This window comes from Hippopotamus amphibius, chromosome 4 (genome assembly GCF_030028045.1).
Source record: "Hippopotamus amphibius kiboko isolate mHipAmp2 chromosome 4, mHipAmp2.hap2, whole genome shotgun sequence".
NCBI lineage: Eukaryota > Metazoa > Chordata > Mammalia > Artiodactyla > Hippopotamidae > Hippopotamus > Hippopotamus amphibius.
Genome location: NC_080189.1, coordinates 7187240 through 7203783, shown reverse-complemented (window position 1 = coordinate 7203783; position 16544 = coordinate 7187240). Strand labels below are relative to the sequence as shown.

The 16544-nt window shown below is 44.3% G+C and overlaps 1 protein-coding gene across 4 annotated transcripts in view; it reads left to right on the top strand.

The window, feature by feature from the left end:
* Positions 1-12505, top strand: part of ZNF398 (zinc finger protein 398) — a 29060-nt gene extending 16555 nt beyond the window's left edge. For all 4 annotated transcript variants that reach the window (XM_057731970.1, XM_057731969.1, XM_057731968.1 and 1 more), the window contains 2 exons: positions 4347-4460; positions 5875-12505. In XM_057731970.1, coding sequence (XP_057587953.1) covers positions 4347-4460; positions 5875-7025 — 1265 coding nt within the window. In that variant the 3' untranslated portion in view covers positions 7026-12505. The remainder of the gene's footprint in view (positions 1-4346; positions 4461-5874) is intronic.
* Positions 12506-16544: the final 4039 nt, after the last annotated feature.

Here is a 16544-nt window from a genome sequence, read left to right as displayed (position 1 = left end):
TCATGTGTCAGATATTTTTATTGTCTGCTTAAGAATTCAAATTTCAGCACCAGTTTTTTAAAATTGAAGTGTAGTTGATTTACAGTGTTGTGCCAATCTCTGCTGTACAGCAAAGTGACTCAGTTATACACATATATACATTCTTTTTTTATATTCTTTTCCATGAGATTTATCACAGGGTATTAAATATAGTTCCCTGTGCTATACATTAGGACCTTGTTGTTTATGCATTCTAAATGTAATACTTTGCATCTACCAACCCCAAACTCCCAGTCCACCCTTTGACAACCACAAGTCTGTTCTCTATGTCTATGCGCCTGTTTCTGTTTTGTAGATTGGTTCATTTGCGCCGTATTTTAGATTCCACATATAAATGATATCATGGTATTTGTCTTTCTCTTTCTGACTTATTTCACTTGGTATGATAATCTCTAGTTGCATACATGTTGCTACAAATCTCAGCACAAATTTTACTCACTTTGTTCATAATACCTTTGTATACATCCCAGAACCTCAAGGTTCCAGCTCCTTTTCAGACAGTATGGGCCCTTACCTGTTTAAAACACACACACACACACACACACACACACACGCACGCACATACACACAATAAGAGTTCCTCATAGTTAAAATAACATTCAACCAGTGTTGACATTAAAATTTATATTTTCTTGGGATCAGCCTTTCTGTTTGAATTACCTCTCAAAGCTAAAACCTCAGCATTTATGACTTCCTCTTACCTGATTAGTATTATCAGGTTTTCTCTCTTCTCTGGCTTTCTCCACAGCCTGCTGTTTGCATGAGCCAATGATTTTACTTTCATATTGTGTCTCTTTAAGTATCCATTGTTGGGATTCCTTAGATCTGTGAGGATATACTCTGAGCGCTATCATGGTGAATGGGCCAGCGGTTGCCCTGCTGTCACAAGGCAGGTTACTGCATGAGGCCACCTTACTATTCCAGTACTTCTGCTCCTTTTACTTCACTTCCAAAAGGTCCTCAGTTATACACTCCCACCACTCCCAGCAAGTGTAGTACACACAACCATAGTACATGCTTTCAGTGACAACAGTGCTAAGACCCAATTATTTAATAAAATAAATATTTACTTAGTTGTACTGAACTAGTTAGTTAAATGACCAGAGGAACTTTAGCATCATTATTCAAAAAGAAGGGTAACCTTTCTCCAAGTTGAGTGAAGACGTACTGAGCCAGTGGCTATAATAACAATAGCCGCTCACATTTCTGGAGAACTGGCGTATTTGTGATTTTAGTCCTCTATAGCGTTTATGGTTGGCTGCTGACAAATAGTGTAACAAAAGATTGGACAGAATCCAAATGCCCATCAGTAGGAGACTCTTGAATAAACAATGGTCCAGCTACAAAAAGGAATGAGAAAGATCTCTGTATACTGCTATAGACAAATGTCCAGAATATATCGTTAAGTAAAAAAATGAAGGTACAGAACAGTTTGTGTAGTATGGCTCATAAAGAGGGAAAATATAAAGATGTATACATGTTTGCTTATATTTTTCCAAGAAACAGTGGAAGATTAAAACAAAAATCAATGAGAATGGCTACCTATACAGGGAGAGAGAGATCAGAGATGGAAGCTAGACCTCTCTGAATATACCTTATTCTATTTTCTAAAAATATTTATTTATTTATTTATTTACTTGGTTGCACCAGATCTCAGTTGTCACAGGTGTGCTCCTCAGTTGCAGCTCATGGGCTCCTTAGTTGTGGCATGCAAACTCTTAGTTGCAACATGCATGTGGGAACTAGTTCCATGACCAGGGATTGAACCTGGGCCCCCTGCACTGGGAACACATAGCCTTAATCACTGCGCCATCAGGGAAGTCCCTGAATGTACCTTATTTTATAGTTTTGATTTTGGAACCTTGTAAATATTTTACATAAAAAAATAAAATAAAAATCAAACACATGCTGAAATAACTAAACTGTATACCACAAAAAAATCTTAAATTGAGTCCACATTTTTGTTAATAATGTTGGTATTATTTTGAAATGTACATTCAGATAAAGCAGATTACTTAGTGTCATTAGGAACTAATTCTCAGGATGAGAGAGAAAAAAATACAAGTATAAAATCAAAGGATTTAATTAAAACCCTGTAATCTTAAGTATGAATCATAAATATTAACATAAACTCATGGCACTTTCCTCTTTCTAAAAGGTGTGTATTTTATAGCTCTGTGCACTGAAAAGGCCTAGAAGTAGTGACAACCTATTAGGAGTTACCATCCATGTCATCCAGATTGTGGTCTCTAAATTCCGTTTCTCAGATTACTGACTGTGTGCTTGGAGCAGGAAACATACAAGATGAACCTGGTCTAGTTTGTCATACCAGAAATGAAGGAAACTAGATGTTCGATGAGTGAAAAGGCATAGAACTGATCTGAAGGGGCTCCTGCTGGCCAAGAAAGGAACAATTTGAGCATTAAAAAGAATAATGCCTTGAACTTATTTACAAGACAGAAACAGACTCACGGACAAACTGAAGCTTACCAAAGGGGATAGCAGGGGGAGGGGGGAGGAGATAAATGAGGAGTTTGGGATTAACATATACACACAACTGTATAGAAAATAGATAAACAACAGGGACCTACTGTATAGCACAGGGAACTACATTCAGTAATAACTATAATGGAAAAGAGTCTGAAAAAATGTATATATATGTATAGCTGAATCACTTTGCTGTACACCTGAAACTAACACGACATTGTAAGTTAATTATACTTCAATTAAAAAATGGTTAAAAAAAGAATAATGACTGCAATGGATTGAAACTCATCAAATGTATAACGTTCTATGAGTACATAATGTTAACTAAAGACAAACAATTCAAAACCACTTGAATCGCATTTGGAGGTGCTAGAGCACTAACTCATTTTTCAAAAAATTGATGAAGCAGTTAAGCATTTTAAAAGTCTCATATTTTTGATGAATAGAAAGTTCATCCTTTGGATGTCTGTTAAAAGATCCACTTTCTTATACCCAATCTCTCCCTGACTGTATGTATGTATATACGTGTGTGTGTATATATATATATTTTTATGTGTGTGTGTGTGTGTGCTTATAAAATCTTGGAGGAAAAAAAGATAAGGCTGGACTATGGTTAAACACTTCAACCTTGTAGCCCAGAGTAGGAAGTTGGAAAGGCAAGCTGCCACGTGTGGAAAAAGCTGTATTTTCCCGTCAGTGTATATAACCTGACAGTCTTTGGGGCCTTTGTCTTGTCCAGCCTCTTGTTTCTGCTTTGGGTACACCTTTAGATTTCAGTGGTCACTAACTGATTTAGAAGGCAATGAGCAAAGCAGTGAGTTCTGCTCATTTGCTAGGAATAAAACCATAACCTGCATACAAGGCTTTTTTGATAAATAATATAGAGAGCTTGAATTTACTCTCTGGACCCTGTCAGTGTGCCAGCTTGTCCTTTTAGGCCAAAAAAGGCTATATAGACCTTGGCTGGAAGAGCAAGCACAGCTGTTTCTCTACTGACCAAATGAGGCATGTTATGGGCAAAGCCTTTAGAGGCTGTTCTTTTTTTCTTTCCAAAAGAATCCCCAAGGCCTAAGGGACTTGCAAATACTATTCTCCCCACTCCCAGGGTTCAAGGAACAATAACCTGCATCATTAATAAGCAAAGGGAATATGAACTCTTGGAAAGAACCCAGAATTGGGAATCTGAAAAATGTTTCTGAGCAGTCAGATCTGTGCTTAAACCTAACTTTGTAATTCTGGAAACGTATTTGTTTTTAAATTAACATTTTAAAAAAGTTCTTGGTCGTCAGTCTTGTTTCTTTTGCTTTTTTGTTGTTGTTGTTGTTGTTGCTATATTTTAAAGCAAACCTTTGATAACATAGTGTTTCACTGTAAATACTTCTTTATTGGCAATTAACCTCTGTGGGCCCCCTCTCCTTAAATGGAGAAAATATTCCCTGCTTCATTATTTCATAAAAAAGCTGTGAGAGAAAAAGGTGAAAACACTTTGAAAGTAAGTGTGCAAATGAAATGACAGGTACTACTGATTCTAGATTATTTCAGGGTGTCATCTCCAAAATAAAAATTTTGATTTTTTTTGAAATAGGCTCACCAAAAATAGTGAATCAGGGTGAATCTATCATGTAAAGATTCATAAATTTGGTTTCATTTTGAACTGGTTCTCTAGATGTTATATACATCTTTTTAAAGGCTGGTTTGGTTTTGTTGTTACAGTTAATTAGAGGTAAATATTTGGACAAAATGTAATATTCACAAACGAATGTGATTATTTCCACTTTCTGAGTCAAGCTCTGAAGGCCGTTCTCTTCCCCTATAAATAGAACCTGGCATTTCGACATCAGACATTCTGTCTTGGATTAAACAAGAGGAAGAGACGCAGGTTGGTGCCCCACAGGAGCCCAAGGAGAGTGACATGTGCAAAGGCACCTATGCTGGTGAGTACTGAGCCACCCAGACCCGGCTTATGCCAGGACCACTGAGAAGAAACGGCAGAGGAAATGGGGTTGTGGAGGCAAGGAAGTGGGTGAGGAATGAAGAAAAGGGAGGAGAAAAAAAAAAAGCATGTTCAAGTAAGTTAGAAACAGAACTGAAATCAAACTAAGATAAAATTTAAGTGAGAAAATATACTCAAGTGTAAAGACAAATTAGAATTATCAGAGGAGGAAAAAGAAGTGTATACAGTTGGACCAAAAATTTGAGGATAAGGAAGGACAGAAGAATGTTTGAAGATCGTGTAGAGGGGACAGATGAAGGATGGGGGTGGGAGAGACAGGCTGTGGAGACAGCAGTGTTGTTGGAGAGGCGCAAATGGGCATGTTAATGGAGAGCATTCCCTCAGGAAGAGGGGTGACGTGAGAAGAAACATGCATCTTCTGAGACATTTAGCACCGTCTGTATTTTGCCATCCGAACAGAAGGGAATCTCAAGGTCAGAAGAGACACAGTCATTTATGCAACTTAATGCAACCTGTTTACCTTCTATGCTCCATGCTAAGACACTGGAAAAGTAAAATTAAAAAAAAATAAGACAATTTCTGCTCTTCAAGAAGTTTGTATTGGGGACAAATACATCAATTCAATACTAGGTATGCCTATTAAATGTTAAGGGTGAGTGGGATGGATGACTTACATACAAGAAATAAGAAGTTTGGAGAACGTTACATCGGTTTTAGTTTAGGTATTGAGATAAAGCCTAAAGAAGGACGTGAAGGGACTTCCCTGGCAGTCCAGTGATTAGGACTCTGTGCTTCCACGGCAGGGGGCCCAGGTTCCATCCCTGGTCAGGGAACTAAGATACCCTCAAGCCAGGATGCGGAGCTAGAATTGGCCTTAGAAAATTGGTACAATGTGGTTGGGTATAATCTGGGAAGATGGGAAGAGAAGGGGTGCATTCTGCAAAAGGGAGGGCAGAGTGAGCAAAGATGTATGCATAGAGATGTGTACTTTATTTTCCAGGAAAGTAAAGAGCTAACTAGAGGGAAGGACTTACTTGGCAGAATAAAGAGGAACAGGATTAGATGAATACATGATTTTAGGCCTAGTCACAATAGGCAACAGAGAACATTTCAGAGCTTGTGAGCAGAGGTGAGACATAGTGAAAGTAACGGTGGGAAGATGGATGCCAGGGTTCTTCCTGTCCAAACGGAGCGCTGAGGAGGTTCGGCAGTAAATTCTGCGGTGATTGGCCGCGGGGACCACAGACACCCCGGTTATTATCTCCGCCTTCCTCTGGCTTGCTTATCTGAGCCAGTGAGGAGCTCAGAGCAGCGTGTCGGAGCTGGGCAGGGACACAGGAGGGTTGCTGGGAGACCTGTTGTTGACAGGAGTGACTCTGAGTCCTTTCTTTCAGACGAAGAGCTTGTCATCAAAGCGGAAGGCCTCGCCAGAGCCTCCCTGTGCCCCGAGGTGCCGGTCACCTTCTCTTCTCCACCAGCAGCAGCAGCTAAGGATACGTTTCCGGACGTGGCCTTCAAAAGCCCGCAGTCTGCGCCCATGGCACCGTTTGTACGTCCAGCCACCGACCTGGCCGAAGCCTCTGAGGGACAAGTGACTTTCACGCAGCTGGGCAGCTACCCCCTCCCGCCGCCGGCCGGGGAGCAGGTGTTCTCCTGCCACCACTGCGGCAAGAGCCTCAGCCAAGACATGCTGCTGAGCCACCAGTGCGGCCCCCCGGGGGAGCACTCGGCCCCCTGCGCCCAGTGCCCCAAGCACTTTCCCCCGCAGGCCGCCGGCGGCCCCCAGCCCCCCGCCAGCGAGGCGCCCCCCACCTGCCCGCACTGCGCCAGGACTTTCACTCACCCGTCCAGACTCACCTACCACCTCCGGGTCCACAACAGCGCCGAGCGCCCCTTCCCCTGCCCCGACTGCCCCAAGCGCTTCGCCGACCAGGCGCGCCTGGCCAGCCACCGGCGGGCCCACGCCAGCGAGCGGCCCTTCCGCTGCGCGCAGTGCGGCCGCAGCTTCAGCCTGAAGATCAGCCTGCTGCTCCACCAGCGGGGCCACGCGCAGGAGCGGCCCTTCTCCTGCCCACAGTGCGGCATTGACTTCAACGGCCACTCGGCCCTGATCCGCCACCAGATGATCCACACGGGCGAGCGGCCGTACCCCTGCCCGGACTGCAGCAAGAGCTTCATGCGCAAGGAGCACCTGCTCAACCACCGGCGGCTGCACACGGGCGAGCGGCCCTTCAGCTGCGCGCACTGCGGCAAGAGCTTCATCCGCAAGCACCACCTCATGAAGCACCAGCGCATCCACACGGGCGAGCGGCCCTACCCCTGCGCCTACTGCGGCCGCAGCTTCCGCTACAAGCAGACGCTCAAGGACCACCTGCGCTCGGGCCACGGGGGTGGCTGCGGCGGGGACAGTGACCCCTCTGGACAGCCGCCGGACCCCCCGGGTCCCCTCCTAACTGGGCTCGAAACCCCTGGCCTGGGCGTTAACACCGAAGGTCTAGAGGCCAATCAGTGGTATGGGGAAGGGAGTGGAGGCGGGGTTTTGTGAATCTCTTTCTTTTCAGGGTTATCCGTGTCCGCAGCGGGGCAGGAGGAAGGCCCGGGAGCCCCTCCACCTGCCGCGGTAATGACCACCTGGCAAGTCCGTGAGTTTGGGGTCCTGTGCACTTGACCGTGCTTGAGTTTCAGAACTTCACAGGAACAGCACATTGTGAAACCCAGGAAGACCTGGAAGAGAGCCCAGCTTCCCCATCTTTTCGAAAACATTACCTAAGCAGAAGTTACAAGAATGTTGCCGAGAGGTTGGAAGGCAAGATTCGGCCTCTGGTGACCCATCACAGGGTAGCAGATTGATAATGGTTTAGCTCTAGGTAGAGTCAGGTGCACGAAGAGCCTCCAAGGCTGGAAGCCCACAGTGAGGCAGAGACTGTCTAAGTGAGACTTTCAGCACCCCTTGATGGTAAGACGGTTGTTAGAAGAAAGCGCCCAAGCCTCGGCGCCCACCCCTGCTCCTCCCCGACAGCGGCTCACGTCAGCTCAGGTGCTTAGGTACTGCCCCTCCCGAAATGATGACTCAAGACTGCCTTCCTAGGTCTCCTAGATTAATTCTTCTAATATATTTTGTTTAATATTGGGTGAGCAAAAAATCTGACTTTAAAAGCTTCTTAAGAAGAACAGTACTTTCATTAGCTTAATTTGAAGCATTCAGGCTTTTACTGCCATTTAAACTGCTAGAAACCTTTTCCAAGGTCCCGGTTAAAAATTTGGGATCAGGATTCTCAGCACCAGCTTTAAAAGCTAGAGATCCCAGAGAAATGGCAGCACAGCCTGGAGTGTGGGCCTGAGCCACGCTTCTCCGAGTCACTGGTGTCCTGTTCTTCCTTATCGTTTCCAAGCCAGTGAGCCTTCTCCATTCCTGGTGTCTGGTGTTCTGACGGTCATCAGCAGGAGGGTCGTAGCACTTTCCAGAAGCATCACAGAGTTTTGGGAAGGGCCAGTGGGCTCTCATCTCTCACTTCCTCAGCAGTGAGATGGTAGTTACAGTGCAGCTTTCTTGAGCTGGCAGAGTGTCTGTCCCCCCCCCCCCCCCGGTGATACACAGATTGAGGGACTTCGTAGACCCCTAAGAGCTAAGCACTGGGCACGGACGAGGACAGCCTCTTCTTGCTGGCTTTGGTTCTGGGGACCTTGGCTACCGTGTGTTCTTTTGTCAGGGTCAGTCATCTGGGAGCATCTGAGCCTGGTCCCATGGCTAAGTGGCTTTGCAGTGGGGCCACTTCCCTTTACAGATCTCAGGTTTTCATCTGCAAAATGAGGCTGGTGAAAGGAAAAAAGTGAACCTTTAGAATTAAAAAATAATAATAATAATCTTGTGGTACATTCCTTCTCCTGCCAAAATCCTATCTCTATCTTTGGCTTTTATCCAGGCAAAGCAAAATAAGACAGCACAATCAAAGCAGAGACATTCTTGCTGAAACTTGACTGAAATCAGTTTGATTTGTTGTTTTACTCTTGCTTGGAGACTAGAGTAGAAGACAGGGAATGCAGAAGCCCGAAGTCTTGGGCAGAAAAGTTGTTTGTACCTGTACTCTCCTGTTTCCCCCAAATCTTTCTAAGATGGCTGTGACAAGGTCTGTGAGCATTTAGGCAAGACACTTTCTTGATGAAGTGATAAGGGAAGGACCCATTTTTTTCCCTTATCACCCAGCCCAAACTTCACCCTGCTTAGTTATGTGTAACCACACTAGAAAAAGTGTCACCCCAGCTAGCTTTGCTCCTGGGAAGACTCTGTCGGAACATGCTGCTCTTTAGGAAAATCACATTTATAAAATATCTGCTCTGTGATATTCACAACAGCAGGCATCATGGGAGGCTTGAGAAATGTGAATGAGACCTGGTCCACTGTCATAATTTACAGTCTGAAGGCAAGGGTATGGAACAAATCAAGAGAGATGATAAATGGAATCCTGGCATGTGGGATTAAGAGTTTTCTAGCCAGAATCTGGACACCTACCATGAAAAATTGAGGGGGTCTGGGAACCTCAAAGCCAGGGTTCCAGCTTCACTGGTGACTCACTAGGAACTTGAGTGTGAGATCCAGCTCTGGTTTGCCTCTTGATCTCCCTAATGAACAGGAAGAAGAATCAAAGTACTGTGTTTATGTGGTGAGCTCCCTTTTCCCAACAGGTGGATCTGAGCATTTGCCAGGGTTTGCCGGAGAAGACACTCCTACACTAGGGCTGATGATGGACGAGATGATGTGAAAATTCTTTTTGACTCAATGGTTTACTGAGGACGAAGAGCTTATTAATGAAAGAGACCTGTGGATTAAAATGCTGCAGATAGGTTCCCACAGTCCCTTTTGCAAGGAACTGTAGCCAGCAGGGACCCACACTTTGGCAAGAAGTGAACAGAGTTCAAGTACCAGTGAGGCAAGAGCCATGAAGCTGAATGAAAGAGAACGGGCAGCGTCATGCCACAAAGATGGACGTAGATGTAATCCAGTCCTCAGGCTGTGAACAAACCAGGGGTTCAGCTACGGTACATTCTGGTCTCTTTTCCCTCTGCCAGTCTTCTAACAGGTAGAATTCCAGGCCAGCTCTAAATTAGAGTTTGTTTGCTTAAAATTCAAAAGTGGATAAGTAGAATAGACCAGTGGAAAAGCTAAGTCCAACAGAGAGATTCCAGTGTGTGGAGAAACCTGGTGCGTCAAGGGCTCCTGAGACAAACCACACGCTTAACAGCAACTGAGGTCGTCCTGACCAGACACGATAGGAAAGCGGAAAACGTAGAACCATCGCTCTTCAGCATCCGCCCTCTGGACTGGGAAGTCTGTACTGTCACATAAATAGGCAGCATCTCCTTGGAGTGGATCCAGCTGTAACCAGACTCACTCTTTGCTTACTAGGTTTTTCATTATCACCGTGAGATGAACCTCCGGTTCAGTCGCTGATGTGAACGTAAATGGAGTTGACTGTCTAGAAAGTGAAAGAAGATGACTCGGATCTTTTCTGTTGGATAATTGTTACTGGAACATCGTGGCTGGGCTCTAGCTACTTTACATAACTTCCTAGCAGTGCTTTACATAACTTCTCTCACCATTAATAATAGTCTGCAGACTTCCTGTTGGGGGACTCCACTGCTGCTGGGGCTTCTTTTTGCAGCATTTTAAACTATTTGGGTGTCCATGCCTGTCTCAGCCAGGACCAGAGCCTGTGGCTTACTAGGGAGTAGCAGATGTTCACCGTCTCAGTCTGCAAAAGGCTTGTTGATAAAAGAGGACCCGAGTTCCTTTATCTGTTCATTCCAAGTGGGATGGAGAACCCAGATTTCTGCTCAGATTTCATCTTGAGGAGAGGCAGGACACCCTGTCCCACCCCCACATCCCATGTTGTGGCTTCTTAGAGAATAAAAAGCATCCTCCTCAGCTGCCTGAGGGCTGCTGAGACGCGATGAGGGAAAATGAGTCTCCCCAAAAGGTTCTCTCAGGCCAGGAACTCTGTCATCATCAGAGCTGTGTTCTTTCTGTGTGCTTGGTGGGTACCTTTGACCCTGTTCTCTTCACTCTACAAAGGAAGCAGTCTTCTCACAGGGTTTTACACAGAGGACATTCTTTGACTTGGGAAGTGTCAGGCTCTTATAAGCAAAAGATATTCAAGTTAGGGCAGATTGGCGGGGGATGGGAGTAGGGAGTGCTTGGGCCTTGTAAGGACACACTGTGTGGGTTAGTTCAGCTTAATGGTTTAGAGCATGGACTAGATTCAGACCTAGATTCAAGTCCTGACATCATAAGAAGTAACATAACTTACATTATTTAACCATCATGAGCCTAGTTTCCTTATTTGTAAAATAGAATGATGCTGTATCTCGGAGGTGTCAGGGTTTGGGGGGAACCTGTGAAAGTACTTGGCACAGAGCCTGGACAGCCATCGTGAAAGGTGCAGGCCCCACTAGAGAGGAGCAGTGTAGAGAACTGGGGCCGCTGCTGCTCTGCAGAACTATGTGATTGCCTGATGGCTTAGATTTTGCCTACCGTCTTTTGCTTCCATTTAACCTGTTCTTTTACTCTATCTTTTCTGTATCTTCTGGCTCCCAAAAGTTTGTGTGTGCCATGACACCAGGTGGTTCTGATTCTCTTGACTTTGCCTAGTTCAGATTCTCAGGTGTGGGATCTGGCCCCCTTTTCTTTCTATAGCAGGCACAGAAGTCCCCAGCCAGTCCTTGGACTGGCTGCCCTTGGGTTACATGCTCATCTTGGTTCAGTCAGCTGTAGTTGGGAGGGAAGGTCCTAGGTCTCTGCACAGGTTCTGTGGGCCTGGTAGACTTACTTGGGAACACGCAAATGGTGGCACAGTGAGGTGTTTCTAGTACTGCCAGGAGAGGAAAGACTCTGTTTCACTAGTATCAGGCTTCCTTGAAAGACTTCTACCTCATCAGCACATCATAGACCAGAGCTCATGGCCCCTGTGTAAAGGACCTGGAAAGTGCTGTTTCTGTATCTTGCAAAAGAAATAATTTGTTACTTTCTAGGGTGTTATTCCTCCTTTCTGGCCTGGCTCCACTTTCTTTTTAAATATGTAACTCTGGCCATAATTCTATTTATACACACATACACAATGACTTTTGTCAACTTGGTCAAATTGCCTCTTCCAAACAAAAAATAATTCCACCCCTTAAGACCAACCGCCCACTAAAGAATGCAGAGAGGTAAAGTCAAATCAGAGAGGCCTCAAAAGCACTGTGCTGCAGTGCTCTTAAAATTTCCAGGTTACATTTCAAATAAAAGATTTGATAAAACCTCATTGGGCTACATGGCTTTGTGTCTGCTATTAGCAAAGCCAGTATTTACTGTAAAATCTTGAAGCTGGTCTAAAAATTAAGGTACCCAAGAACTGGGGCCATGTCTTATTTTGTATTCCTCCTGGCACCACGTGCTGTCAGGGCCATGGATGTCTGAAGAATGATCACGCAGTGGGAGGACTGCCTGAACAGGGGTTAAAAATGATTCTGGTAGTAGCTCAACATTCCCTACCTGCTTGGTACAGAGCAGCCACTTAAATTGTGTAGATCTCATTTTCCTAATTCTAAGGGGCAGATTGAACAAGGTGGTAATATAAGGTCCCTTCCAACTCTGAAATCATAGAATTTAAGATTTTACTTCCTGGTCCTGTTTTCCTTGTCTGGTTTCTCCCCAGGTTCTGTCCTAGTGAGTGATTCCTTTGACACAGCAGAGTGAACACGTTGGAGAGGTGTGCGTTATCTCAGAGCCTCGTTCTAACTACATTATGATTACTCCAAAGCCATACAAACTGACAAAATTCTAGCAAAACTATAAAATTTTCATTTTAAATACACAGTATGTGTTTGATTGCATTTTCAAGCATAGGAAAACACACCAATATAATGGTTGTCCTAGGGTGCTGGGGTCATTCAGTGGTTATTTTTTCCTGTAAATTTTGTGTAATGTAAAACATTTTATGTGTAGCACTTCTAATGCTTTTATAAAAATAAGGATTATTATAATTAAAGAGGTCCTGGAAAGGAAATCAGGGGGCCAGAATTTTAATGTTGCTTTAGTTTTCTCATGGTAGTGTGAGGATAGTACATACTTTACTAGGTTTACCTAAGGTGTGAGGCTCAAAAGTGCTTTGAAACATACTGCAGGCCTAAGAAGAAAGTGTTGATATAGTAGGTGCAGGAGAATTACTTGTTTTTCTTTTTTCTTTTTTATTTTTTTGGGGGTACACCAGGTTCAATCATCTGTTTTTATACACATATCCCCGTATTCCCTCCCTTCCTTGACTCCCCCCCCTCGAGTCCCCCCCACCCTCCCTGCCCCAGAGAATTACTTGTTGATCAGTTAAACAGTTTCCTGGATGTTCCTCAAGACTGGGCAGTGGTCGTTTCTTCACTTCTGGTTTGCCTGCCTGTGCTGGGGGAAGCTAGCCTGAGATTACAATTTGGGAAGCAGTGAGAGAACAGAAGTACATGCAGGCAGGGACTGAAAGTTGGGTGCAGAAAATATCAGGTTGACGTATATAACGTAACCTATATAATGTGCTGACTTCTGCCAGCAACTCAGGCAAGATAACTAGTTTTATATATATGAGGAATTATAACAAATTGAAAAGGCAGGCACATTATTGGAGAGATTGGTTTAAAGAGAATTCAAAATTAAGGATGTATGTAAAGCTATGTACATCAAATCAGTTCTTGGCTTTGAGGTGATAGTTTTAAAAAATTACCTAAGAAAAACAGTATCTGCAAGCCAACCTCAATGAGTAAATGGCAGAATAAAAACAATGAACAAGAACAGTTAAGTCAATCATTTTTTATTATTAGTCAGTAATAATTTGGGATATTCATGTCCCTAGGGAGACTTGGAGCTGAGACAAGGATCTGAGGACCAGCAGGGAGCCCTTCACATGCTGCTGTGTTCTTGGCGCATCTTTAGAATAACCTGGGGGAGCTAAAAAGAATATTTATGTCAGGACTCACCCTGGCATGATTTAACTCATCTGGGATGGGGCCTACATGTTTTGTTTTTTAAAGTTCCCCCAAGTGATTCTCATGTGCCTCCAAGTTTAGACAAGCATAGAAAGAGAAAGTGAATTATTGGACTGGAAATGACCAGTTAGCCTGCTTTCCAGAACAGGGAGCTGTGGACTGAAGATGAATAAGGGATCTTTGAATCCACAATGGGAAGTCATAATTTGATTCTAGAGGCAGGACTCAGAAGGAAGTGAGGCTATGGGAATGGTTGTTGAAAAAGTTCTGACTGATCTCAGTAGTTAAGCTAGGAGCGCCAGAGGCAGCATTCACTTCAGCTGTGCCCACTGCAGGCTCTGTCCAGAGACCTGGTATCAAAAACAGACAGGACGCTGGGCAAGCACAGGTGTGGACGGCCAGTGCCTGTGCTGCAGTCCCCCCAACCTCTGTCGTGGTGAGGCCGGCACCTCTGTGTAAGAGCACTTCGCTGGAGAACCAGAAGGGACTGTGGTGACGTCATTACCAGCTCAGATTTAACAATAGTACATGGTTTTAATACCTTGTCTGTTGCATTTAGAAAAACCAGTATTATTCTGCATGAGCACTCGACTTTATTTTGAATGACTTTTGACCATTTTTAATAATCCATCCGCACTTAAATGTTGAAGGGTTGCCCATTGAGAAGATTCAAGAGGATGTACAGCAGTTATCACCAACATAAAACATGTCTTCTGCATAAAGGGTTGCTAAGCCCTGGTGTCTGTGTTTAGGACTGTTGAGTAACCTAGTCACCAAGCAGTCACATATCGAGGAAAGTGCCATAGAGTCATTAAGAACTGAAGAGAAGCTGGTGAACTTCACTCATCTACTGTGTCAAGGCTTGTAAACAAAGTGATGGAAAGCATATTTGAAGGAGGCTGAGAATACTTTTAAGAGGAAAAAGTATTTTCTCCAAAGTTTGCATAGGTATAAAGCAGAAATTTTCAGAAGTCACTGAGAGGGGGAAAAACGTGTGTGTGCGTGCGTGTGTATGTGTGTGTGTGTGTGTTTGGGCATTTAAGTTTGAATTAAAATGTTGGTAGAAGATGGATCTGAAAAAGGCAAGGATATTGAAGACTCACTAGCAAGAGCAAATTGACCTTAAAACTGTATAATACAAAATAGTTGACTGTCATTCCCACATTAATGCTTTCTGTCTCTTCTAAGTAGTCTTAGAGTTTTATTACCTTATCCCCAGCAACCCTCCCCTTCATAAAGTCTTGCCTCTGGTTTTTGGTTATACTTAGGATGTGAATGACTTTGAAACCTAAGGTGTTACCCTTCCTTGGAGGTTGGCATAAAATGTCCTAAAGTGAAGATAGGAAATTGAAACCATGGACATGTCAGTGGGTGAGGGGAGCCTGAGGATTACATTGTAGTTCTTCAGCCCGCTTGCTGCATTAAGCAAGGAGGGACACAGCAAATCTGGTTCCCCTCATCGCTTAGCTAAGAGCGAATCTAGAGGGTTTCTTCCTCAAATAAAGCTTGTAGTTGAAAGGACATGGAGTGCACAGGGAGCACCAGGAATTAGGGAGTGGTAGACACGTGTGTTAGGGTTCCCCAGAGAAACAGAACCAAGAGGATATATAGAGATATATGAGGAGATTTATCATAGGAATTAACTCATGCCATTATGGAGGCCATGAGTCCCATGATTTGCCATCCGCAAGCTGGGAAACCAGGAGAGCAGTGGGGTAATTCATTCCAAGTCCCAAGCCCCGAGAACCAGCATCCAAGGGCAGAAGGAGATGGCTGTCCCAGCTCAAAGCAAGAGCAAATACGCCCTCCCTCTGCCTTTTTGTTCTAGTCAGTCCCTCAACAGATCGGATGATGCCCATTCACATTCGTGAGGGCATCTTCTTTCATCAGTCTCAGATTAAATGCCGATTTCCTCTGGAAAGGCCCTCACAGACACACCCAGAAATAACGTTTTACCAGCTCTCTGGGCATCTCTTGGCTCAGTCAAGGTGATGCATAAAATCAACCATTGCAACACATAAATGTTCTGGCATTTTTATACTCCCTCTCCTTTGGTCTCTCCTATATGCTTTCGTCCAATACCCTGTCCCGAGCAGATGCTATCTAGTTTCTAGATGAGGTGATAAGAAGCAGCCCATTCCCACCTGAGAGACTGAGGTCCCAGCCCCAGTCCTTCCCCTACGAGAAACATGTATTAACCATGACACTTGGCATCTATAATCCTCTCATTTGCTCAGTGGCTCATTCTGCTCCCCAGTGAGTTAGATAACTGCCTCATAGTTAGTGGTCCACAGAAACAAGTCCAAGGACTACATACCTCCCCCAGCGAGGATCTCCCCTACCCTTGCATCTCTCAGCCCCATCAGCCCATTGGTCACTGGAGTCCATGATCCATGGACATTAGCCCCCTCCCCGTGCCCGTCTTGTTTTCCTTCTGGGAAGTGTCCCCCAATTCCCCCATTCACCACTCATCTGCTGTATCCACTACTGGTTTTTGTGACCTGTGGTTGCTAGGGTTGGCGGTTATAAAATAATGCTAATACCACGAAGCCAGTGCATTTAAATTCCATTTGAGTTGAGTAGCTTTGCTCTCATCTCATGACAGTGAGCTGAACTCTGGCTGCCAGGGGTGAAACGGTGATGCTATGTGTGCAAAATTCACCCTCTGTGAAGGAGAAACGTGAAGTGGATGTACTATGTGGTATCTTATTTTGTAAAAAGAGAAGTAGTTATTATAATTAGTTTAATGCTTAGGAAGGGAAGTGATTTTAACTACTTTATACTGACAAGATAGCTTAAACCCTTGGGACTAATCTAGCCTCTTTCCCACCTCTAGGAACAAGGGAAGATACTGATGTATGGGTCTGAATGTGTGCTCTAAAATGTGTCTCACTGGTGGAAGAGAATTTACTTGGAGCTTGTCAGACTCTACTTGCCACGTTCCCCTAATAATAGTGACATGATATTTACAAACAGAGGGCAGCCTATGGCCAGGGAACAGAGGGAAGGAGGTCACTAACTTCTGGGAACATAATCTTTGCTAATCTGTAAGCGCCTTGAG